This window comes from Oncorhynchus tshawytscha, unplaced genomic scaffold, assembly GCF_018296145.1.
Source record: "Oncorhynchus tshawytscha isolate Ot180627B unplaced genomic scaffold, Otsh_v2.0 Un_contig_1741_pilon_pilon, whole genome shotgun sequence".
Lineage (NCBI taxonomy): Eukaryota > Metazoa > Chordata > Actinopteri > Salmoniformes > Salmonidae > Oncorhynchus > Oncorhynchus tshawytscha.
This window is the reverse complement of record NW_024609808.1, coordinates 31,474-58,096: the sequence shown is the minus strand read 5'-3', so window position 1 is coordinate 58,096 and position 26,623 is coordinate 31,474. Positions and strand designations below refer to the sequence as shown.

The following is a 26,623-nucleotide window of genomic DNA, read 5'->3' as shown; positions in this document are numbered from 1 at the left end:
GAATCTTTCCCAACAATTCTAAGTAATTGTTCTTTATTTGTTCATCACTCCTACACCACACCCCAAAATCAAAATGGCAAAATAACTTCCAGCTAGAGATGGAAGACAAGACATTTCTCACAGGTTTCTATCATTAAACATGTTCCATTGGCAATTGTGAATATCTCAAATGATCAAATCATGATACCTGAAATCAACCAAGAACAAAAAGCTAAACATGCAAATTTACCAGTACTGAATACCAACAAAATATAACTAACTTGAACAAACACTGAATGACTTTTCTGTTAAACTCTTCGGGTTCTGCATTCGTTGAACTTTGAAAGACAGCTGTAAAACAGAGGTGTAGTCTGTCTGTTTTCCTTGATAAAAGACATGCTCAGAGTTTGTCCTTAAAGTGCCTCTGGACTGGCATCTAAAATCCCTATAACTTCTTTAGCTCTAGTACTGATAACACTGAAACTCAACCTGAAAAAAATAACAAATCAAGTTCATCAGGGATATTACATTCTCAGGGCAGCTTTAAAAATGTGGCAGGTGATGGCGCTATTGCTTTGAAATGGCTTGTTTTTATGACATCACTTAGGTGCTGGAGCGCTGTCATCCAATCAGATGCGTATCGTGTCCCTCTCGGACCAATAAGAGGGCCTGTTGGAGAGCCTGTGCCCTCCCTCTCAAGGAGGGGGATATCGCCCTTTGCTGGTCTGCTAGCGCATCTTGTAGTCGTGGGAAATGGCCGCATCACACAGCTGTCCTTTAAAGTCCAACTCCAAGGTGAACTCCAGGTCCCGCTGGAATACAAGAGAAGACTCTTCAGTCCACCTATAACCATTTGACAGTATCATGTCGACCCCAACCAGAGGTGCTGCCTCTGGTATTTTCTTTTCACATTGTCCTCCTACAATTTCAGTAACTACGGATGTGTAACCAGGCCAGCACAGTACGGCTTGGCAATGGGAAAAGGGTATTTGAGATGGACACAACAGGAGGGATATTTAGCCCTTTTGAATGCTTTGAAAAGACATCCTTCCTTCCTCCCTCCATTTAAAGTAGTCACTGACCTACAGTTGAAGTTGGAAGTTTACATACACCTTAGCCAAATACATTTAAACTCAGTTTTTCACAACTCCTGACATTTAATCCTAGTAAAAATTCCCTGTCTTTGGTAAGTTAGGATCACCATTTTATTTTAAGAATGTGAAATGTCAGAATAATAGTAGAGAGAATGATTTATTTGAGCTTTTATTTCTTTCATCACATTCCTAGTGGGTCAGAAGTTTACATACACTCAATTAGTATTTGGAAGCATTGCCTTTAAATTATTTAACTTGGGTCACACAAGCTTCCCACAATGAGTTGGGTGAATTTTGGCCCATTCCCCTGACAGAGCTGGTGTAACTGAGTCAGGTTTGTAGGCCTCCTTGCTCGCACACAGTTTTCAGTTCTGCCCACAAATATTCTATAGGATTGAGGTCAGGGCTTTGTGATGGCCACTCCAATACCTTGACTTTGTTGTCCTTAAGCCATTTGACCACAACTTGGGAAGTATGCTTGGGGTCATTGTCCATTTGGAAGACCCATTTGTGACCAAGTTTTAACTTCCTGACTGATGTCTTGAGATGTTGCTTCAATACATCCGCATCATTTTCCTCCCTCATGATGCCATCTAGTTTGTGAAGTGCACCAGTCCCTCCTGCAGCAAAGCACCCCCACAACATGATGCTGCCAACCCCGTGCTTCACGGTTGGGATGGTGTTCTTCGGCTTGCAAGCCTCCCCCAAACATTTTTTCCTCCAAACATAACCATGGTCACTATGGCCAAATAGTTATATTTTTGTTTCATCAGACAGGAGGACATTTCTCCAAAAAGTACAATCTTTGTACTTTGTCCCCATAGTCTGGCTTTTTTATGGCAGTTTTGGAGCAGTGGCTTCTTCCTTGCTGAGTGGTCTTTCAGGTTATGTCGATATGTCGTTTTACTGTGGAAATAGATACTTATGTACCTGTTCCCTCCAGCATCTTCACAGGGTCCTTTGCTGTTGTTCTGTGATTGATTTGCACTTTTCGCACCAAAGTACGTTCATCTCTAGGAGACAGAACACGTCTCCTTCCTGAGCGGTATGATGGCTGCGTGGTCCCATGGTGTTTATACTTGCATACTATTGTGTGTACAGATGAACATGGTACCTTCAGACGTTTGGAAATTGCTCCTAAGGATGAACCAGACTTGTGGAGGTCAACCATTTTTGGCTGATTTCTTTTGATTTCCCCGTGATGTCAAGCAAAGAGTCACCAAGTTTGAAGGAAGACCTTGAAATACATCCACAGGCACACCTCCAATTGACTCAAATGATGTCAATCAGCCTATCAGAAGCTTCTAAAGCCATGACATAATTTTCTGGAATTTTCCAAGCTGTTTAAAGGCACAGTCAACTTAGTGTATGTAAACTTCTGACCCACTGGAATTGTGATGCAGTGAATTATGAGTGAAATAATCTGTCTGTAAACAATTGTTGTAAAAATTACTTGTGTCATGCACAAAGTAGATGTCTTAACAGACTTGCCAAAACTATAGTTTGTTAACAAGACATTTGTGGAGTGGTTGAAAAACGAGATTTAATGACTACAACCTAAGTGTATGTAAACTTCCCACTTCAGCTGTTTCTAAGGTTGGATAAGTCACTGCCAGTTTCCCACTGTACTACTTTCACCAATCCAACCCTCTCCAATCCGTGAATACTTCAAATAAGGGAAGAAGGGAGGATGCATTTGTAGAGTATTAACAGTTAAAGTCAGTGGGTGGTACAGCAATAGGATGGCGCTTTTGCGGCATCTGAGCTAATACTCATGTAGGGCTTCACTCTTAGAAAGACATATTCATAGAACATGTTAAAGACTTGACATCTATAGAAAAACCCCATCTAGAATGATTATTTTTTAAACAGCATTTTATTCTATGCTGGCCTGGAGTCAGTTGCAGTTCTAATACAGCGTAGCTCTATTCTCACCACGTTCTTATCGTTGGGCTTGACTGCGATGCTGCCCAGTATCTCCTCTCCCTTCCTCACAGTCAGGTAGTCCTCCAGGTAAAACACTGTCTGCTTCCAGTGGGTACTGGCGGCGTCAGGAGCTGAACATGGGAGAGAGGGGGAGAATTAGGAGGAGGGGAACAAGAGAGGAGGGGGAGATGGAAGAGAGGGGGAGGAATAGGAGGAGGGGAACAAGAGAGGCGTGGGAGATGGAAGAGAGGGGGAGGAATATGAGGAGGGGAACAAGAGAGGTGGAGGAGATGGAAGAGAGGGGGAGGAATAGGAAGAGGGGAACAAGAGGGGAGGAAGGGGAGATGGAAGAGAGGGGAGGAATAGGAGGAGGGGAACAATAGAGGAGGAGGGGGAGATGGAAGAGAGGGGAGGAATATGAGGAGGGGAACAAGAGAGGTGGGGGAGATGGAAGAGAGGGGGAGGAATAGGAAGAGGGGAACAAGAGGGGAGGAGGGGGAGATGGAAGAGAGGGGGAGGAATAGGAGGAGGGGAACAATAGAGGAGGAGGGGGAGATGGAAGAGGGGGGGAGGAATAGGAGGAGGGGAACAATAGAGGAGGAGGGGGAGATGGAAGAGAGGGGGAATAGGAGAAGGGGAACAAGAGAGGAGGAGGGGGAGATGGAAGAGAGGGGGAATAGGAGGAAAGAGGAGGGGGGAACAATAGAGGAGGAGGGGAGATGGAAGAGAGGGGGAATAGGAGAAGGGGAACAAGAGAGGAGGAGGGGTAGATGGAAGAGAGGGGGAATAGGAGGAGGGGAACAAGAGAGGAGAAGGAGGAGATGAAAGAGAGAGGGAGGAATAGGAGGAGGGGAACAAGAGAGGAGGAGGAGGAGATGAAAGAGAGAGGGAGAAATAGGAGGAGGGGAACAAGAGAGGAGGAGGGGAGAGGGAAGAGAGGGGGGAGGAGGGGAACAAGAGGAGGGGAACAAGAGAGGAGAAGATGAGGAGATGAAAGAGAGAGGGGGAATAGGAGGGGAAACAAGAGAGGAGGAGGGGGGGAGATGGAAGAGAGGGGAGGCATAGGAGGAGGGGAACAAGAGAGAGGAGGAGGAGGCAGAGATGGAGAGAGGATTAGGAGAAAATGAATATGGTATTGAGAGACATAGGGAGATCTCAATTGCATACATATTGCATCCTCTCTCCTTGTCTCCTTCTCATCACCCATTGGATAAGAAAGCCAGAGGTCCCTCCCCTCTGACTTATCCTCCAAAGGGTTTTGAGAGGAGAGAGGACGCGATGAGTATGCAATTGAGATCTTCACAGAGATGGTGGAGAGTCAAATAATCAGACGGAGAGGGAGACAGAAAAAGTACCATTAGAATGTATTTTTAACCTGTGCTGTTCCACTTCACACCACTAGAGGGGGTCAAGAGCTGAGCACCCAAGTCAACTTGTCATTATAGGAAACAGCAAAGTATGTTATTACTTCATGCTTTTATGTCTAGCAGTACCTTTTGATCATCAGCCTCAAACCTACACCTCACAATAATATCACCCTCCCCTTGTCAAAACTTTGATGAATTAACATGCAAAAAATGTGCTGTGCTTCCACAATCTTCCAAACAAAACCAAAGGATCATTGCCAAAGACAAGAATCTCCACAACTACAGGTATGAGAAAATATTTTCACCCTGGCTTATTTGTACAAGTGCTACAATTGACTGATTTACACAAAATGATTGATGTCTGTTTGAAATGACAACTTTTCATTGTTGCATAACCTGGACAGGACACAGAAACTGAACACGGTGGTTCTCTCCCTGTAAAAGATCTCTAGTGGCTTCAGGTTCCAGAGCTTTTAACAACACAAGTGGCTTGTGTGGAAGATATGTAACTTATATTGTCATACACCTCATTTCAAAGGACCTAGCGTTTAGTGTACTTGAATGTGGTCACATCGTGGGGTATGTTCATTAGTAACAAAACATTTTTGCAATGGAAAATAAAAGTAGGTCTTTCTTATTGGACTAGTTCAGGTAGTTCTTCCCTGTTTCAGTCTGTTTTCTGACTCTTGGTGCCAAATGAACACAACCCATATGTGCGTGGTGAGGTCTAACCGGTAGAGAAGCCAGTCTTCTTATGACACTTGGTGAACTCAATGTTGAAGTAGGTGACCATGGCGTGGACATAGTCGTTCCTCTGGATCTGCAGGCAGAAGGCCGTGGTGAAAGACAGGTCCTCAGGCTTCACCGTGTAGATGTCCACTTCCTGGGTCATAGGTTACAAGGGAAATATGGTACAGGGTGACATGCATCGGAAGAAAGATATCTCTCTCTCACACACACACATACACTTCTCCTTTCTCCTCTATTTCAACATATCTCTCTCAATCTCTCTCGCCTTACATCTATCACTCCCTCATACATAAAAGCACTGTCAGACATACACAAATGCACATCTCTCAAACACACGTCTTTGGCTCCATTCTGCCCTTCAACCTCATTATCTATGGGATGATATTAGATTGTTGAGAAGTTTCATGACATGCTTTCTGATCCAGTGCTTTTTGCACCCCCCCACTACCTGACTAACCTCTCCTTCCATGTTTGTGTTCTACTCTTTATTTCATTCAATTCCACCCAATATATTTGTTTATTCATTCATTCATTCATTTATTCATTCATTTATTCAATCCAGTCAGTCAGTGAGTCAATCATCTGTTTTATTAATTCATTCCTTCATCTGTTCAATTCATCCCTCCATCCTTTCATTCATACGCCCTAGAAAGCATGGCACCTCTCAGCATCAAATACTTTCCTCCTGAAGATAATTCACACAGCATCTCATATCATGCCTCTCTTTTGGATGATTGATGTGACATCGGACAGGACAGACAGGCCGTCATTGGACAGGACAGACAGGCCGTCATTGGACAGGACAGGACAGCAGTGTTAAATCCCAATGTGTCACACAGACCCGGGAGTGCCAGGCCTATTTATGGCTCAGATATGGTGGCTGGCATGGGTCCCACTGTGAAGTCTGTACAGTCTAGAAACACACAGTCTAGACACATTCATTGACATGCAAATCACAGGGACACGGAACCCATTTAGGGCTCATCATAATTCTTCGCTGGTAGTCTCTCTGTGACACTTCAATTTTGGAAAGTCATTTCTTAAGTCTGTCTGGATTCATGCAGTAATTCACACACACACACATATACACACATATACATACATATATACACACACACACACACATATACATACATATATACACACACACACTGACCTTGACTAGGCAGGAGTTGGTCACCACCTGTTTGGGGTCCACCACGTCCACCAGGGGCTCTCTCATGGCCACGTTACGGATGCAGGTCATGTCAAAACCGTACACGTTCTCCCACCCTGAATACACACACACACACACACACACACACACACACACACACACACACACACACACACACACACACACACACACACACACACACACACACACACACACACACACACACACACACACACACACACACACACACACTCAGATATGAGCAAATCTGGTACACTCTGTGTCTGAAGTGTTGGTCATCACACAGCCTCTCTCTCTAAGTGGTGGTCATCACACAGCCTCTCTCCCTCACTCTCTCTCTCTCTCTCTCTCTCTCTCTCTAAGTGGTGGTCATCACACAGTCTCTCTCTCTCTCTAAGTGGTGGTCATCACACAGACTCTCTCTCTCTCTAAGTGGTGGTCATCACACAGCCTCTCTCCCTCACTCTCTCTCTCTCTAAGTGGTGGTCATCACACAGACTCTCTCTCTCTCTAAGTGGTGGTCATCACACAGACTCTCTCTCTCTCTAAGTGGGGGTCATCACACAGACTCTCTCTCTCTCTCAGTGGTGGTCATCACACAGACTTTCTCATACAGATTCTCTCACACAGACTCTCTCAGTGGTGGCTATCACACAGACTTTATTGGCACTGTGTTGGATTGGAAGAGTGTCTCAAGTTTTAGATTGAGATTAAAACTGTTATTCTCTACTTGCTGCCTAGGATCGATAACAACCCTCAGAAACAGTGGAAAGATAGCACAGCTTTACAATTGCCAAAAACGTTGGCTCCTTAGTATGTCTATCTGGTGTTCCTCTAGTGAGAGACAGGGGCCTTAAATACTCTTCCACTACATCTGGCAGCCTTGTATTATAGGTCTACTTCAGTTCGGGTTAAGAACAGAGTAGACAGGCTCTCCCTCTCTTCCCTCCATCCCTCCTCTGCACAGCTCTCTGTAGTCTAGTCCAACCCAAAGGCTGGAGGAGAGAGCCTACTGGAAGAGGGAGAGGACAGGATACCTCCAGCATACATACAGTATACACACAGTAGCTAAGAAACAGAGACGGAAGGATGTTCTCACAGTGTATCTTGAAGTCCTTGTACTGCCTGTCCTCGATGGCCACCACATACAGAGCAGCCCTGTCAGGAAACATCAGCCCTCCAGGCTTCTGAATGTGAGAGGAGACACATAAATTGATTTTAGATACACCTCATAGAGAATAGAGACATCCTACAGTCACATGCATTGTCTGCACACCTGGCATCCTGTATGTAACATTAGCTCATACCCGGTCTAAAACCCTGAAGCAGCAACACTAGTTAGAAACCAGATCGTCCTCTCGCTGGGCGCTATAAGCAGGACCTTTGTCGATATATGTGGATGCACACACACACACACACACACACACACACACACACACACACACACACACACACACACACACACACGCACAAACGTACATGCACACACACACACACACACACACACACACACACACACACACACACACACACACACACACACACACACACACACACACACGCACAAACGTACATGCACACACACATGAACACACATCATTGCACACATACATGCATGCATGTACAGGTGTAGGATCTTCATCTGCTCTATATTGTCACAGAAAAAGTATCCTAGAGCAACAGGATTTGAATGTTTAGTCCATAATGTTGCTTGATCGGTGGTTAGGCTATTAGCTGGACAAAAATATGCTACATGAAAAGTGCAATACTGTTAATATAACCATGTGTTAGTGTGGGTTTTCACTGAATTTATGTAAATCTTCAAAGCTCAAAGCTGCATTTCTTGTGGTGCAAGAAAAGTCTCAGCAACAAAAGACTGACCAAATTAAGACCCTACACCTGTATTGTCTCTCTCTCTATCTCTCTCTCTCTCTCTCTCTCTCTCTCTTTCTCTCTCTCTCACACACACACCCATACACAAAAACAATCACACACGCTTACTAGCCATTTGTCCCTGGCGAAGATGACCGTATTGAGCATAGACTCGTAGAAGAGACAGTAGCCCATCCACTCTGAGATGATGATGTCTACTTTCTCCACTGGCAGTTCCACCTCCTCCACCTTTCCATTGAAGATAGTGATGACTGAAGGACAGGACACAGAATGTCACTCACAACACATACTCCACTACACTAAACACTCCACTACACTAAACACTCCACTACACTAAACACTCCACTACACTAAACACTCCACTACACTAAACACTCCACTACACTAAACACTCCACTACACTAAACACTCCACTACACTAAACACTCCACTACACTAAACACTCCACTACACTAAACACTCTACTACACTAAACACTCCACTCCAATAAACACTCCACTCCACTAAACATTCCACTATACTAAACACTCCACTACACCAAACACTCTACTACACGAAACACTTCACTACACTAAACACTCCACTCCACTAAACACTCCACTACACTAAACACTCCACTACACTAAACACTCCACTACACTAAACACTCCACTACACTAAACACTCCACTACACTAAACACTCCACTACACTAAACACTTCACTAAACTAAACACTCCACTCCACCAAACACTCCACTACACTAAACACTCCACTACACTAAACACTCCACTCCACTAAACACTCCACTCCACTAAACACTCCACTACACTAAACACTCCACTACACTAAACACTCCACTCCACCAAACACTCCACTACACTAAACACTCCACTCCACTAAACACTCCACTACACTAAACACTCCACTACACTAAACACTCCACTACACAAAACACTCCACTCCACCAAACACTCAACACTCCACTACACTAACCACTCCACTCCACTAAACACTCCACTACACTAAACACTCCACTACACTAAACACTCCACTACACAAAACACTCCACTCCACCAAACACTCAACACTCCACTATACTAAACACTCCATTCCACTAAACACTCCACTCCAATAAACACTCCACTCCACTAAACACTCTACTACACTAAACACTCCACTCCAATAAACACTCCACTACACGAAACACTTGACTCCACTACACTAAACACTCCACTACACTAAACACTCCACTCCACCAAACACTCTACTACACTAAACACTCCACTCCAATAAACACTCCACTACACTACACACTTGACTCCACTACACTAAACACTCCACTCCACCAAACACTCTACTACACTAAACACTCTACTACACTAAACACTCCACTCCACTAAACACTCCACTACACTAAACACTCCACTACACTAAACACTCCACTATACGAAACACTCCACTCCATCAACCACTCTACTACACTAAACACTCCACTCCAATAAACACTCCACTCCACTAAACATTCCACTATACTAAACACTCCACTACACTAAACACTCCTCTACACTAAACACTCCACTCCACTAAACACTCCACTCCACTAAACACTCCACTACACTAAACACTACACTACACCAAACACTCTACTACACTAAACACTTCACTACACTAAACACTCCACTCCACTAAACACTCCACTCCACTAAACACTCCACTCCACTAAACACTCCACTCCACTAAACAGGCCACTCCACTAAACAGGCCACTCCACTAAACACTCCACTCCACTAAACACTCCACTACACTAAAAACACTCCACTACACCAAACACTTCACTACACTAAACACTCCACTACACTAAACACTCCTCTCCACTAAACATTCCACTATACTAAACACTCCAGTACACCAAACACTACACTACACTAAACACTCCACTACACTAAACACTCCACTACACTAAACACTCCACTACACTAAACACTCCACTACACTAAACACTTCACTAAACTAAACACTCCACTCCACCAAACACTCCACTACACTAAACACTCCACTACACTAAACACTCCACTCCACTAAACACTCCACTACACTAAACACTCCCCTACACAAAACACTCCACTCCACCAAACACTCAACACTCCACTACACTAACCACTCCACTCCACTAAACACTCCACTCCACTACACTAAACACTCCACTACACTAAACACTCCACTACACTAAACACTCCACTCCACCAAACACTCCACTACACTAAACACTCCACTACACTAAACACTCCACTACACTAAACACTCCACTACACTAAACACTCCACTACACTAAACACTCCACTCCACCAAACACTCAACACTCCACTATACTAAACACTCCATTCCACTAAACACTCCACTCCAATAAACACTCCACTCCACTAAACACTCTACTACACTAAACACTCCACTCCAATAAACACTCCACTACACGAAACACTTGACTCCACTACACTAAACACTCCACTACACTAAACACTCCACTCCACCAAACACTCTACTACACTAAACACTCCACTCCAATAAACACTCCACTACACTAAACACTTGACTCCACTACACTAAACACTCCACTCCACCAAACACTCTACTACACTAAACACTCTACTACACTAAACACTCCACTCCACTAAACACTCCACTACACTAAACACTCCACTACACTAAACACTCCACTATACGAAACACTCCACTCCACCAACCACTCTACTACACTAAACACTCCACTCCAATAAACACTCCACTCCACTAAACATTCCACTATACTAAACACTCCACTACACTAAACACTCCTCTACACTAAACACTCCACTCCACTAAACACTCCACTCCACTAAACACTCCACTACACTCAACACTCCACTACACTAAACACTACACTACACCAAACACTCTACTACACTAAACACTTCACTACACTAAACACTCCACTCCACTAAACACTCCACTCCAATAAACACTCCACTCCACTACACTAAACACTCCACTCCACTAAACACTCCACTCCACTAAACAGGCCACTCCACTAAACACTCCACTCCACTAAACACTCCACTACACTAAAAACACTCCACTACACCAAACACTTCACTACACTAAACACTCCACTACACTAAACACTCCTCTCCACTAAACATTCCACTATACTAAACACTCCAGTACACCAAACACTACACTACACTAAACACTCCACTACACTAAACACTCCACTACACTAAACACTCCACTACACTAAACACTCCACTACACTAAACACTCTACTCCACTAAACACTCCACTCCAATAAACACTCCACCAAACACTCTACTACATTAAACACTCCACTCCAATAAACACTCCACTACACTAAAGACTTGACTCCACTACACAAAACACTCCACTCCACTAAACACTCCACTCCACTAAACACTCCACTACACTAAACACTCCACTCCAATAAACAATCCACTACACTAAACACTTGACTCCACTACACTAAACACTCCACTACACTAAACACTCCACTACACTAAACACTTCACTACACTAAACACTCCACTACACCAAACACTCCACTACACAAAACACTTCACTACACCAAACACTTCACGACACTAAACACTCCACTACACCAAACATTTCACTACACTAAACACTTCACTACACTAAACACTCCACAATACTAAACACTCCACTACACTAAACACTCCTCTCCACTAAACATTCCACTATACTAAACACTCCAGTACACCAAACACTACACTACACTAAACACTCCACTACACTAAACACTCCACTCCAATAAACAATCCACTACACTAAACACTAGACTCCACTACACTAAACACTCCACTACACTAAACACTCCACTACACTAAACACTTCACTACACTAAACACTCCACTACACCAAACACTCCACTACACAAAACACTTCACTACACCAAACACTTCACGACACTAAACACTCCACTACACCAAACATTTCACTACACTAAACACTCCACTACACTAAACACTCCTCTCCACTAAACATTCCACTATACTAAACACTCCAGTACACCAAACACTACACTACACTAAACACTCCACTACACTAAACACTCCACTACACCAAACACTCTACTACACTAAACACTCCACTCCACTAAACACTCCACTCCAATAAACACTCCACTAAACACTCCACTACACTAAACACTCCACTCCACCAAACACTCTACTACATTAAACACTCCACTCCAATAAACACTCCACTACACTAAAGACTTGACTCCACTACACAAAACACTCCACTCCACTAAACACTCCACTCCACTAAACACTCCACTACACTAAACACTCCACTCCAATAAACAATCCACTACACTAAACACTTGACTCCACTACACTAAACACTCCACTACACTAAACACTCCACTCCACCAAACACTCTACTACACTAAACACTCCACTCCAATAAACACTCCACTACACTAAACACTTCACTACACTAAACACTCCACTCCACCAAACACTCTACTACACTAAACAATCCACTCCACTAAACACTCCACTAAACACTCCATTACACTAAACACTCCACTACACTAAACACTCCACTCCACTAAACACTCCACGAAACACTCCATTACACTAAACACTCCACTACACTAAACACTCCACTATACTAAACACTCCACTCCACCAACCACTCTACTACACTAAACACGCCACTCCAATAAACACTCCACTCCACTAAACATTCCACTATACTAAACACTCCACTACACTAAACACTTCACTACACCAAACACTCCACTCCAATAAACACTCCACTCCACTAAACATTAAACTATACTAAACACTCCACTACACTAAACACTCCACTACACTAAACACTCCACTATACTAAACACTCCAGTACACCAAACACTACACTACACTAAACACTCCACTACACTAAACACTACACTACACCAAACACTTCACTACACTAAACACTCCACTACACTAAACACTCCACTCCACTAAACACTCCACTCCACCAACCACTCCACTCCACTAAACACTCCACTCCACTAAACACTCCACTACACTAAACACTCCTCTCCACTAAACATTCCACTATACTAAACACTCCAGTACACCAAACACTACACTACACTAAACACTCCACTACACTAAACACTCCACTACACTAAACACTCCACTACACTAAACACTCCACTACACTAAACACTCCATTACACTAAACACTCCACTACACTAAACACTCCACCAACCACTCTACTACACTAAACACGCCACTCCAATAAACACTCCACTCCACTAAACATTCCACTATACTAAACACTCCACTACACTAAACACTCCACTCCACTAAACATTCCACTATACTAAACACTCCACTACACTAAACACTCCACTACACTAAACACTCCACTCCACTAAACACTCCACTCCAGTAAACACTCCACTACACTACACCAAACACTTCACTACACCAAACACTTCACTACACCAAACACTTCACCAAACATTTCACTACACTAAACACTCCACTACACTAAACACTCCACTACACAAACACTCCTCTACACTAAACACTCCACTACACTAAACACTCCACTACACCAAACACTCCTCTCCACTAAACACTCCAGTAGATCAAACACTCTACAACACTAAACACTCCACTCCAATAAACACTCCACTAAACACTCCACTATACTAAACACTCCACTACACCAAACACTCCACTACACCAAACACTTCATTACACTAAACACTCCACTACACTAAACACTCCACTACACTAAACACTCCACTACACCAAACATTTCACTCCACTAAACACCCCACTCCACTAAACACTCCACTACACTAAACACTCCTCTCCACTAAACATTCCACTATACTAAACACTCCAGTACACCAAACACTACACTACACTAAACACTCCACTACACTAAACACTCCACTACACTAAACACTCCACTACACTAAACACTCCACTACACCAAACACTCCACTACACCAAACACTCCACTACACCAAACACTTCACTACACCAAACACTTCACTACACCAAACACTCCACTACACCAAACACTTCACTACACTAAACACTCCACTACACTAAACACTCCACTACACTAAACATTCCACTATACTAAACACTTCACTACACTAAACCCTACACTACACTAAACACTCCACTACACTAAACACTCTAATACACTAAACACTCTAATACACTAAACACTCCCCTCCACTAAACATTCCACTATACTAAACACTCTAATACACCAAACACTACACTACACCAAACACTTCACTCCACTAAACACTCCACTACACTAAACACTCCACTACACTAAACACTGCACTACACTAAACACTCCAGTACACCAAACAGTACACTACACTTCACTAAACACTTCACTACACTAAACACTTCACTACACTAAACACTTCACTACACTAAACACCTCACTACACTAAACACTTCACTACACTAAACACTCCACTACACCAAACACTCCAGTACACCAAACACTACATTACACTAAACACTCCACTACACTAAACACTACACTATACTAAACCCTCCACTACACTAAACACTACACTACACTAAACACTCCAGTACACCAAACAGTAAACTACACTACAATAAACACTTCACTACAATAAACACTTCACTACACTAAACACTTCACTACACTAAACATTTCACTACACTAAACACTTCACTTCTCTAAACACTCCACTACACCAAACGCCCCACTATACTAAACGCTCCACTACACTAAAGACTCCACTATACTAAAGACTCCAGTACACAACATAACACCCCACCTCACTAAACACTACTCTACACTAAACATTGCTCTCCACTACACCAAACACTCCACTACAACAAAAATATATTCTAAATGTTAGAATAACATTGATCAAGTGTCAATGTTCCACTTTTTGTTCTGGGTCTTTCAATTAGATGTCCATCTGTGGAGTTCCATCAATGTGACATTTCAGAGTGGTGATCAGTGACATACAGCTCATTCTGATTGATGTCTCAGTTTAGGGATGTTTTGTTTGGGAGGAGAGCTGCCAGACAGAGCTGTCAGCCGGAGTACAGGGTGAAGATGTCTGTCTGAATATCTCTCTCTCTCTCTCTCTCTCTCTCTCTCTCTCTCTCTCTCCCTCTCTCCCTCTCTCTCTCTTTCTCCCTCTCTCTCTCTTTCTCCCTCTCTCTCTCTCTCCTCTTTCTCCCTCTCTCTCTCTCTCTCTTTCTCCCTCTCTCTCTATCTCTCTCTCATTGATACTTTATCAATGCTAATATGTCATGTTATCTCTCAGTGAGCCAGCTGTCTCCCCCCACTGCACCCATTTAGTAATACGGATCCACAGTACATGAGTAGCCTAATATGTGTACTATGCATATTATGGTTGCAAGTTGCCTTTAGACACAGTTCTAGAATCAGAAGTTGCCTTTAGACACAGTTCTAGAATCAGAAGTTGCCTTTAGACACAGTTCTAGAATCAGAAGTTGCCTTTAGACACAGTTCTAGAATCAGAAGTTGCCTTTAGACACAGTTCTAGAATCAGAAGTTGCCTTTAGACACAGTTCAGTTTATCCTCCCCAAATCCTTGTCCCTTGACTAGTTAACTTGTAGCATGTAACTTTGACAGGACATAGCCATGTCGGATACACTGTGTGAATCTGTATACATGATTGGTATGTAGTGTAGCTCTTACCATTGTGTAGGTGGTTGGACTTGATGATCTTCTCAGAATACTCTGATATACTTGAACACTCAATCTGGGGAACATAACAAGAAGGAACAAACACAGGTTTGATGAGGGCACCCACTGCAATCATTGCAGCTTTACCACTCATCCAAGATCCAATCTCCACTTTATCACAAATGTTATCCATGTGCTGTATCTTTTCCCTCTCTCCTCCATTGGTGTTATATATGATTCATAAGACCATTTGGGATGCAGACATTGACTATGTGATCTTCTGCATTAGCGATCATCTGGACGGGAGCCTGGAGATGTGCCTCTGATGTGTGTTAGCTTGTTTACATTACAGAGGCGACACTAGTGTAGTTACATGGCAGGATCTCAGAAGATTTAGCCAAGATGCTAATGGAGGTAGAGTAGAGTGTTATGACAATTTACACCATGAACCGGGAGCAAGGTGCTGGTTTGTGTATGTGTGTGTGCGTGTGCGTGTGTGTGTGTATGTGTTTGTGCGGGTGAACAAGTGTCAGCGCTACACCCACCAAGACTTACAGTGGGGCAAAAAGTATTTAGTCAGCCACCAATTGTGCAAGTTCTCCCACTTAAAAGATGAGAGAGGCCTGTAATTTTCATCATAGATTCACTTCAACAGACAAAATGAGAGAAAAACTCCAGAAAATCACATTGTAGGATTTTTAATAAATGTATTTGCAAATTATGGTGGAAAATAAGTATTTGGTCAATAACAAAAGTTTATCTCAATACTTTGTTATATACCCTTTGTTGGCAATGACAGGGTTCAAACGTTTTCTGTATGTCTTCACAAGGTTTTCACACACTGTTGCTGGTATTTTGGCCCATTCCTCCATGCAGATCTCCTCTAGAGCAGTGATGTTTTGGGGCTGTTGCTGGGTAACACAGACTTTCAACTCACTCCAAAGATTTTCTATGTGGTTGAGATCTGGAGACTGGCTAGGCCACTCCAGGACCTTGAAATGCTTCTTACGAAGCCACTGCTTCGTTGCCCGGGCGGTGTGTTTGGGATCATTGTCATACTGAAAGACCCAGCCACGTTTCACCTTCAATGCCCTTGCTGGTGGAAGGAGGTTTTCACTCAAAATCTCACGATACATGGCCCCATTCATTCTTTCCTTTACATGGATCAGTCGTCCTGGTCCCTTTGCAGAAAAACAGCCCCAAAGCATGATGTTTCCACCCCCATGCTTCACAGTAGGTATGGTGTTCTTTGGATGCAACTCAGCATTCTTTGTCCTCCAAACACGACGAGTTGAGTTTTTACCAAAAAGTTATATTTTGGTTTCATCTGACCATATGACATTCTCCCAATCTTCTTCTGGATCATCCAAATGCTCTCTAGCAAACTTCAGGTGGGCCTGGACATGTACTGGCTTAAGCAGGGGGACACGTCTGGCACTGCAGGATTTGAGTCCCTGGCGGCGTAGTGTGTTACTGATGGTAGGCTTTGTTACTTTGGTCCCAGCTCTCTGCAGGTCATTCACTAGGTCCCCCCATGTGGTTCTGGGATTTTTGCTCACCGTTCTTGTGATCATTTTGACCCCACGGGGTGAGATCTTGCGTGGAGCCCCAGATCGTGGGAGATTATCAGTGGTCTTGTATGTCTTCCATTTCCTAATAATTGCTCCCACAGTTGATTTCTTCAAACCAAGCTGCTTACCTATTGCAGATTCAGTCTTCCCAGCCTGGTGCAGGTCTACAATTTTGTTTCTGGTGTCCTTTGACAGCTCTTTGGTCTTGGCCATAGTGGAGTTTGGAGTGTGACTGTTTGAGGTTGTGCACAGGTGTCTTTTATACTGATAACAAGTTCAAACAGGTGCCATTAATACAGGTAACAAGTGCAGGACAGAGGAGCCTCTTAAAGAAGAAGTTACAAGTCTGTGAGAGACAGAAATCTTGCTTGTTTGTAGGTGACCAAATACTTATTTTCCACCATAATTTGCAAATAAATTCATTAAAAATCCTACAATGTGATTTTCTGGATTTTTTTTTTTTTCTCATTTTGTCTGTCATAGTTGAAGTGTACTTATGATGAAATTTACAGGCCTCTCTCATCTTTTTAAGTGGGAGAACTTGCACAATTGGTGGCTGACTAAATACTTTTTTGCCCCACTGTACATCATTTATATCCACTTCAACTCAACAGACAGATCAGACGACTGTATGACAGTCGAATATCAACCATCAAGTCCATTTGTTCCTCAGCCTGGTTCACACTACAGGGCCAACCCGAGTCAGGCCATGCCGATCTGGGCTGGCCTGGTTACGCATCCACCATGGCTGCTTGTGCCATGCTGGAAAACGACAATGTGAAAGGAAAATCTAAAAACCAGCAGGGTATGTTTCAGCTCGGCCCTATAGTGTCTAAATGCATAGATGGGCGCGTTCAGTAGGACGCAACGTTTTGGAATGTTTAGATGGAAATCGGCTATGTAGAACGAACATGCCTCTCCACATGGAGAATTAAGGAATCACATCAGCTCTATTCATGGATTGTCTATCTGTAACATTCGACAACATTTGGCAAATGAACCGTGTGAAAAAGGTGTTTGGTGTTTAAAGCAGGACAAGGACTCACCCCGTACACGTGCCTGGCGCCCGCGTTGGCAGCGAACATGGACAGGATGCCTGTCCCACTGCCCACGTCCAGAACTATCTTGTCCTTGAACATGTGCTTGTTGTGGTACATGGCATTCCTATAGGTCAGGGTCCGTACTTCATCCTTCAGCATCTCCTGTCCAACAGGGAACAAGATGGGAATGTTGATGGGATTGGGAATCTCACAGAGAGCTGAATCCTAACTTAAGTCGAATTTTCACTTAGGACTGGATTCAAACCTTATTGCAGAAGTATCGCGGAATATCCAGCCTTTAGTCATGCATTGGTGTCAATGGGAGACTAAGTGAATATTTGACTTATGTGTAAGTTAGGATTTCCAGAATGTGCAAGACTTTGTAGCTCCGTGACAATGACTTTGTCCAGGAGTTTTACCTGGTCAGGTCACGGGGTCAGGAAAAACATGATACACAGAGGACGTCAAGCTCAGAAAGACTTAACCCTATCAGTCCCGAGATCTCAGCAAAGATGGGCTTTTCATTCATCTGACTTTCATTTATCTGCATGTCCAGCCCTCATATTGAGCCTCACAATGAAGTGTTTTACCATTTTATTTTCAGGACAACCAGGGCTACAAGTAGAACACAAAACATCATTTAACTTAAACAGTTGCATTCTTGGGTTTTATTGACAAATGTCCATTTAAAAACTAAGGTCTGTGAAAAAATGTATATCTACCTAGTCAGTAACAACTGTTTGGAGTTTGTGACATCAACTATGTGAGCTTATTATAGTATTACAGACAGTATGTCCTGGGATTTCCTATGTCGAAGAACCCCTTACCTTCTAATCACTCTTGTGTGGCTTGTGTGCTTCATAGAGCAAAGTAGTTTTTCATAGACAGCTTTAATAGTTTGCAGCTCAAACCATTCGGACTCAACAGACATTTTTGTATTAAAGACCCGTCCCTAGACATCTTCGGAATCCACCGCTGTAGTGCAGCCCCCATTAATCACACAGACTAATGGTGTCTATGGGTGCAGAAGAAATGAACAAATCCAATGGTACAACCCAGAAGTCTGTAACCCAAACACACTATGTTAACAAGGGGCTGAGATGTCCAAAACGCCCTGGCAATACGGTGGGACTCATTGGGTTAATATCAGGCTAAGAGAGAATCAACAGAGCGTGGAAAATGTGTATATAAATGTCCTCATACAGGACGTAATGAATATGCTACACTGAACAATTCAGAAGTGGGAGGTACAGGACATGTGTGTGTCCCAAATGTCACCATACTGTATAGCGCACTACTTTCCACCAGATCCCTATGGGTCCTGGTTGAAAGAAGTGCCCTACATAGTGAATATGGTGCCATTTGGGACGTAGTGCATGTCCTCTTAAACATGTAGAAATGACAGCTTCTGGATTTCTATTCATAGAAAACGATCATAGTGACAGAGGCAGTATTTAGGCCGCATCACTGGCACAGGCTCTTTAAATAGAGGTAGGTCTATAATGAAACCCTGCTGGGATTATCTGATACCCATCTATCTGCACACACACTCACACATTTTATCGGGGGCAGTTCTGTTCTTGGGTCTGCTTGGCATTCAGACTGTAACCTGACCCACATGCTAAATAAGGACCTCGATAGAAACACATTTTTTGGTTGTTCCCATTCTCTTTTAGGATACCTAGAGCATTTGAGGTATGAGTCTGAAACTTCAATAGATCACTATCTGTGGTATGAGTCTGACACTTCAATAGATCACCTCTGGGGTATGAGTCTGACACTTCAATAGATCCCTATCTGGGTTATGAGTCTGACACTTCAATAGATCACTATCTGGGTTATGAGTCTGACACTTCAATAGATCACTATCTGGGGTATGAGTCTGACACTTCAATAGATCACTATCTGTGGTATGAGTCTGAAACTTCAATAGATCACTATCTGTGGTATGAGTCTGAAACTTCAATAGATCACTATCTGTGGTATGAGTCTGACACTTCAATAGATCACCTCTGGGATATGAGTCTGACACTTCAATAGATCACCTCTGGGGTATGAGTCTGACACTTCAATAGATCCCTATCTGGGTTATGAGTCTGACACTTCAATAGATCACTATCTGGGGTATGAGTCTGACACTTCAATAGATCACTATCTGGGGTATGAGTCTGACACTTACTATCTGTGGTATGAGTCTGACACTTCAATAGATCACCTCTGGGGTATGAGTCTGACACTTCAATAGATCACTATCTGGGTTATGAGTCTGACACTTCAATAGATCACCTCTGGGTTATGAGTCTGACACTTCAATAGATCACTATCTGGGGTATGAGTCTGACACTTCAATAGATCACTATCTGGGGTATGAGTCTGACACTTACTATCTGTGGTATGAGTCTGACACTTCAATAGATCACCTCTGGGGTATGAGTCTGACACTTCAATAGATCACTATCTGGGTTATGAGTCTGACACTTCAATAGATCACCTCTGGGGTATGAGTCTGACACTTCAATAGATCACCTCTGGGGTATCAACCAGTCAGTCCATTAGTCAGTCAAGCAGGCAGGCAGTAAACCAGTCAGTCCATTAGTCAGCTCCTTATTTGTTCAGTCAGTCCGTCTGTACGTCTGCTTGGCAATCCATCAATTCAATTTGCTGGCAGCTACATCCGAAAACATGTAAAGCATAAACCCCCCAGAGAGCAAGCAGAGGCAACAGTGCTTACAAAACATCCCAACAGGCAGGACAGTAAGAACATCCATGAGGCTCCTAACTACAGTGCCTCCAGAAAATATTCACACCACTTGACTTTTTCCACATTCTGTTATGTTACAGTCTTTTTTTGGTCACCGGCCCACACACAATAGCGTATAATGTCAACGTGGAATTACATTTTTAGAATTTTGTACAAATTAATAACATATGAAAGTTGAAATGTCTTGAGCAATAAGTATTCAACCACTTTGTTATGGAAAGCCTAAGTTCAGGAGTACAAATTAGCTTTAACAAGTCACATAATAATGTATGTATTAATTGCATGGACTCACTCTGTGTGCAATAATAGTGTTTAACATGATGATTTTTGAACGACTACCTCATCTCTGAACCCCACACATACAATTATCTGTAAGATCCCTCAGTCGAGCAGTGAATTTCAAACACAGATTGAACCACAAAGACCAGGGAGGTTTTCCAATGCCTCCCAAAGAAGGGCACCTATTAATTATGCTTTGGATGGTGTATCAATACACCCAGTCACTACAAAGATACAGACTCCTTCCTAACTCAGTTGCCAGAGAGGAAGGAAACCACTCAGGGATTTCACCATGAGGCCAATGGTGACTTTAAAACAGTTACAGAGTTTAATGGATGTTATAGGAGAAAAGTGAGGATTGCTCAACAACATTGTAGTTACTCCACAATACTAACCTGATTGACAGTGTACACAATAAAAATATTCCGAAACATGAATCCTGTTCGAATAAGGCACTAAAGTAAAACTGCAAAAAAATGTGTCAAAGAAATTAACTTTATGTTCTGAATACAAAGTGTTATGTTTGGGGCAAATCCATCACTAAGTACCACTCTTCATATTTTTAAGCATGGTGGTGGCTGCATCATATTATGGGTATGCTTGTCATTGGCAAGGAAGAGAGTATTTTTAATGTTTTAATTATTAAAAAAATGAAATAGAGCTAAGCACAGGCAAAATCCTAGAGGAAAGCGTGTTCAGTCTGATTTCCAACAGACACTGGGAGACAAATTAACCTTTCAGCAGGAAAATAACCTAAAACACAAGGCCAAATCTACACTGGAGTTACTTACCAAGACGACATTGAATGTTCCTGAGTTGCCTAGTTACAGTTTTGACTTATATCGGCTTGAAAATCTATGGCAAAACTTGAAAATGGCTGTCTAGCAATGATCAACATCCAATTTGACAGAGCTTGAAGAATTATTTTAAGAATAATGTGCAAATATTGTACAATCCAAGTGTGCAAAGCTCTTAGAGACTTGCCCAGAATGACTCACAGCTGTAATCACTGACAAAGGTGATTCTAACATGTATTGACTTAGGGGTTGTATACTTATCTAATCAAGATATATTAGTATTTTATTTTCTATAACTTGTTTTTTTAATCAAAATTTTCTTCCAGTTTGACATTACAGAGTATGTGGATTGTGACAAAACAACAACAATTAAATCCATTTGAAGCCCACTTCGTAACACAACAAAATTTGGAAAAAGTGAAGGGTTGTGAATACTTTCTGAAGGCACTATATCTACCTCATGGATGAGTCTCCTACCTACCTACCTACCTCATGGATGAGTATCCTACCTACCTACCTCATGGATGAGTCTCCTACCTACCTACCTCATGGATGAGTATCCTACCTACCTACCTCATGGATGAGGTTCCTACCTACCTCATGGATGAGTATCCTACCTACCTACCTACCTCATGGATGAGTATCCTACCTAGCTACCTCATGGATGAGTATCCTACCTACCTACCTACCTCGTGGATGAGTCTCCTACCTACCTATCTGATGGATGAGTATCCTATCTACCTACCTACCTACCTTGTGGATGAGTCTCCTACCTACCTATCTGATGGATGAGTGTCCTACCTACCTACCTACCTACCTCATGGGTGAGTCCCCTACCTAACGCATGTATGAGTCCCCTACCTACCTATCTGATGGATGAGCCTCCTACCCACCTACCCACTTCATGTATGAGTCCCCTACCTACCTATCTGATGAATGTCTCTTACCCACCTACCCACTTCATGTATGAGCCCCCTACCTACCTCATGAATGCCAAAGTGGGCGTAGGAGTCAAAGTAGTAGTCCTGTGATGTCATTTCCTCCGGGTTGAGCAGCTTTGCAATCTTGCCGCGCCCGGGGCAGGTGGGAAGGGCCGCTACATGGGGCGTATGTGGAGGGTGTGGCACATGGTGGACAGTTGGCACAGGTTTGGGCAAGGAGGCAGGCTGAAAGGACTGCGACTGGGGAGTAGTGATGGTACACTGCCGCTAAGAGAGAGGAGGGGGTGAGGCAGAGAGAAATAGGGAATATGAAGATAGAGAGGAGGGTAGGGATAGAGCAAATGAAGAGACAGAAATAAAGATAGACAATGTGGGGAGGAAAGAGAGATGTGAGAGATGAAAAGGGAGGGAGGGAGAGAGAGAGATGGAGGAAGGGAGAGCGAGGGAGAGATTGAGAATTAGGGACAGACAAAAGTGAGTGTAGGTGTATTTGAAGAGAGGGCACTTGAACATTATCAGAGAAGAGCAACAGGACTGGATCTGTTTGCAGTAACAAATCACTTTCAAAACAGTGCTCTTTGATTCAAAACCATTTGTTATAGCATTACATGGCTAAATGTGTTATTTACAAATACAGTGAAACACTTAGAATGCATTAGAGGTCACTTGGTAGGCTAGATTACATAATGTTACGCATCTACCCGTTTTCAGAGCAGCAGGAGTCCATGCGACAGATTGTGCAGAATGGATAGTGAAATCAGCACCAAGGACAGCGCACACGCTAACCACTACAGATCATTTCTGCATTGCATTTCTTTGCCATATGCCATAACAATTTACAAAAACAACTAAACGTTGCATGTGTCTGCATTGCTTTTTACAGACACCAGGAGTCGATACAATATCGACTACTTCAAAACTGACAAAGACACTAAAACATTCATAAACAGAGCCATCGGTAATGGATTATTAACGATTATAGCAATATAACAAAAGATTTTGACCAGCATATGTCACTCCTTGGATCATTTACCAGCGAACTGACATACCTCAGAATTGTCCGGCTCCGCCATTTTTCTCCGTAGGAGCAGGCAACGCGAGTGCCTCAGTCCCATATGAGCCAACGAGATTTCTTCAACCCAGGGAGGGAAAAATCTTATATAAAATAAACTTAGTAGCTATCTTTCGATAAGCTATATTTATTTTCTCTAGATTGACTTTCATAAATGATGCAAACGTTTGATATCGGAAATAGTTAATATTTTAGGCTAAATTCCAATTTATTGTTAGCCCCCTAAAAAGTTATCATGCTCTTCTAAAACGTTTGTTTCACATCGATAAAAACGACAGGTATCCATTTTGTAAAAGTTACAGGTGGTTCCTATAGAGGCACTTGGGCATCAAATGCACCAGCACCCCGAAATAACCTTCCTCTCTCCTCTTGCGCACTGCAACATATGTCTATGAAGCAAGCAAACTATACCAAGGTGCCTGTAGTCCACGTTAGGAAAATACATCCTCATACTCGGCTTCTCCTCAACAGTTGTTTTCCACGTCTATCAACATATCTCACAAGTCGTTGGCTTGAAATCGCCCCATCAGTGATTATTCAGAGAAGGAAGCGCTATTCTCCGTTTGACTTGGCTACGTTCCCATGGCAAAAGTTGAACTTGAGTATTGAGTTGGAGCTGTTCATTACGGTTATACAGGCAGTCAGGCACCCGTTTTTCCAAGAACCGGCTCGTGATCAGAAGTTATAAATCGATGCTTCCCACGCGCCAGATGCCTCTCTTCACCTTCACAACAGATTTTCCGGCAGAATATAGAGAGATGCTGTATATAGCGGACCAATTACCGTACTTCTCGACTTTCGCAGGATTCCCCACCGTGCAGGGCAATTCTTATGAGCACGCAAGTGTCTGTAACTTTGCAGCATACGTTTCCCCCATACTGCATCTAACCTACTTTATATGAGCCATGACCTTGAAGGCATGTTCTAGCTAGCCTACTTTCGTAATTAACACAAGAAAGACATTCAATAATTTGGGGCAAAATGGATCGAAACTGTGCGTACTTTTCCTAAATGATACGAATGACTCTTGACACTCTCCCAGGCGTGCCATTCGATCTTAAATGTGAACATTTGTGAATGATCTAATTTGCAGATTCATTGCAAAGTTGGAAATCTAATCTCCTACAGGTGTTTAGTTTATTTCCCCAAAGTGGCATTATGCGTAATGAGCACTTGGATCGCGATACAATAATTGCGGCTTTTAAGGTTGCACTGCAATTTCAAAATATAAAATCTCTATGATTGATGGGCTACACATACTGTAATGAGTATCATCCGTTATCATATGTTCAGCATCACACTGACCAGACCTAAGAATCAGAACCAGAAAACGTTATTGCAATGCAACAGTGTTACTACTTCTCTTGCTGTTTTACAAAACATCATCCATATATTTTTATATCTTATTTCTATCTTATATATTCATAGAATAATAAAACAGAAAAAGTCAAGTCCATTCATTTAATGGCGCATATTTGCACAAACAGCCTTGTATTTCAACACTAAACTGTGATACTTGCAGACACATTGTATATTATCCGCAAAACACCATATGACTAAGTGTCTTTCGACTAAAGCGAAATCTTGTTCTGGAGCAGATGCCTCGAGCCTGTTCCTGATTATAGATTGAGGAGGTGTGAGTTTATTGTTAGGCAGCTATAGCAGCTTCCCCCACATTGCCACTGCCTGCCTGCCTGCCTCCCACTTCCCTGCTTGTGTAATGCCTCAACAGTGGCAGCTGCTGAAGGAAACTGGGGAGCCATGCTTCCATTCACAGATGCTGAGAATGGTAATACACAAGTGCGCAAACACACAGACAGACAGACAGACACACAGACAGACACACAGACAGACAGACAGACAGACAGACAGACAGACAGACAGACAGACAGACAGACAGACAGACAGACAGACAGACAGACAGACAGACAGACAGACAGACAGACAGACAGACAGACAGACAGACAGACAGCATCAAAACCATATTCAAATAAATATTCCTTAAGCCATTTAAAAGAAGAAAGCATACAATTACACAAGGACAAATGCAGAAATTGTCCATCCTCCCTGTACATGTACTTTCTTTAACAGTCATATGCATGAGCCTTATCTGCTGGTTGTACTCAAGGACACCAGCCCATGCAACAACCTCAAGGACACACACACACACACCACACACACACACACACACACACACACACACACACACACACACACACCACACACACACACACACACCACAGCTGT

The 26,623-nt window shown here is 42.8% G+C and overlaps 1 protein-coding gene across 1 annotated transcript; it reads right to left on the bottom strand.

Moving 5' to 3' along the window:
• Positions 1–16: 16 nt before the first annotated feature.
• Positions 17–24,904, bottom strand: LOC121845971 (protein arginine N-methyltransferase 8-B-like). Its single transcript, XM_042318554.1, has 10 exons — positions 24,354–24,904; positions 23,347–23,571; positions 18,533–18,688; positions 15,928–15,991; positions 8,295–8,437; positions 7,393–7,480; positions 6,273–6,388; positions 5,099–5,249; positions 3,009–3,130; positions 17–791 (listed from the first exon to the last, which is right to left on the bottom strand). Exons 1-10 carry the CDS (start codon positions 24,417–24,419, stop codon positions 708–710), a joined length of 1,215 nt encoding a protein of 404 aa, XP_042174488.1. The 5' UTR covers positions 24,420–24,904; the 3' UTR covers positions 17–707.
• Between the last annotated feature and the right edge of the window lie 1,719 nt (positions 24,905–26,623).

Coding starts and splice junctions, on each gene's coding strand:
- LOC121845971 (XM_042318554.1), bottom strand. CDS start 24,419: ATGGGACTGAGGCACTCGCGTTGCCTGCTCCTACGGAGAAAAATGGCG. Junction 8,438..15,927: donor GTCCAACCACCTACACAATG/GTAAGAGCTACA, acceptor CCTGTCCTTCAG/TCATCACTATCTTCAATGGA. Junction 7,481..8,294: donor TCGCCAGGGACAAATGGCTA/GTAAGCGTGTGT, acceptor TCTCACATTCAG/AAGCCTGGAGGGCTGATGTT.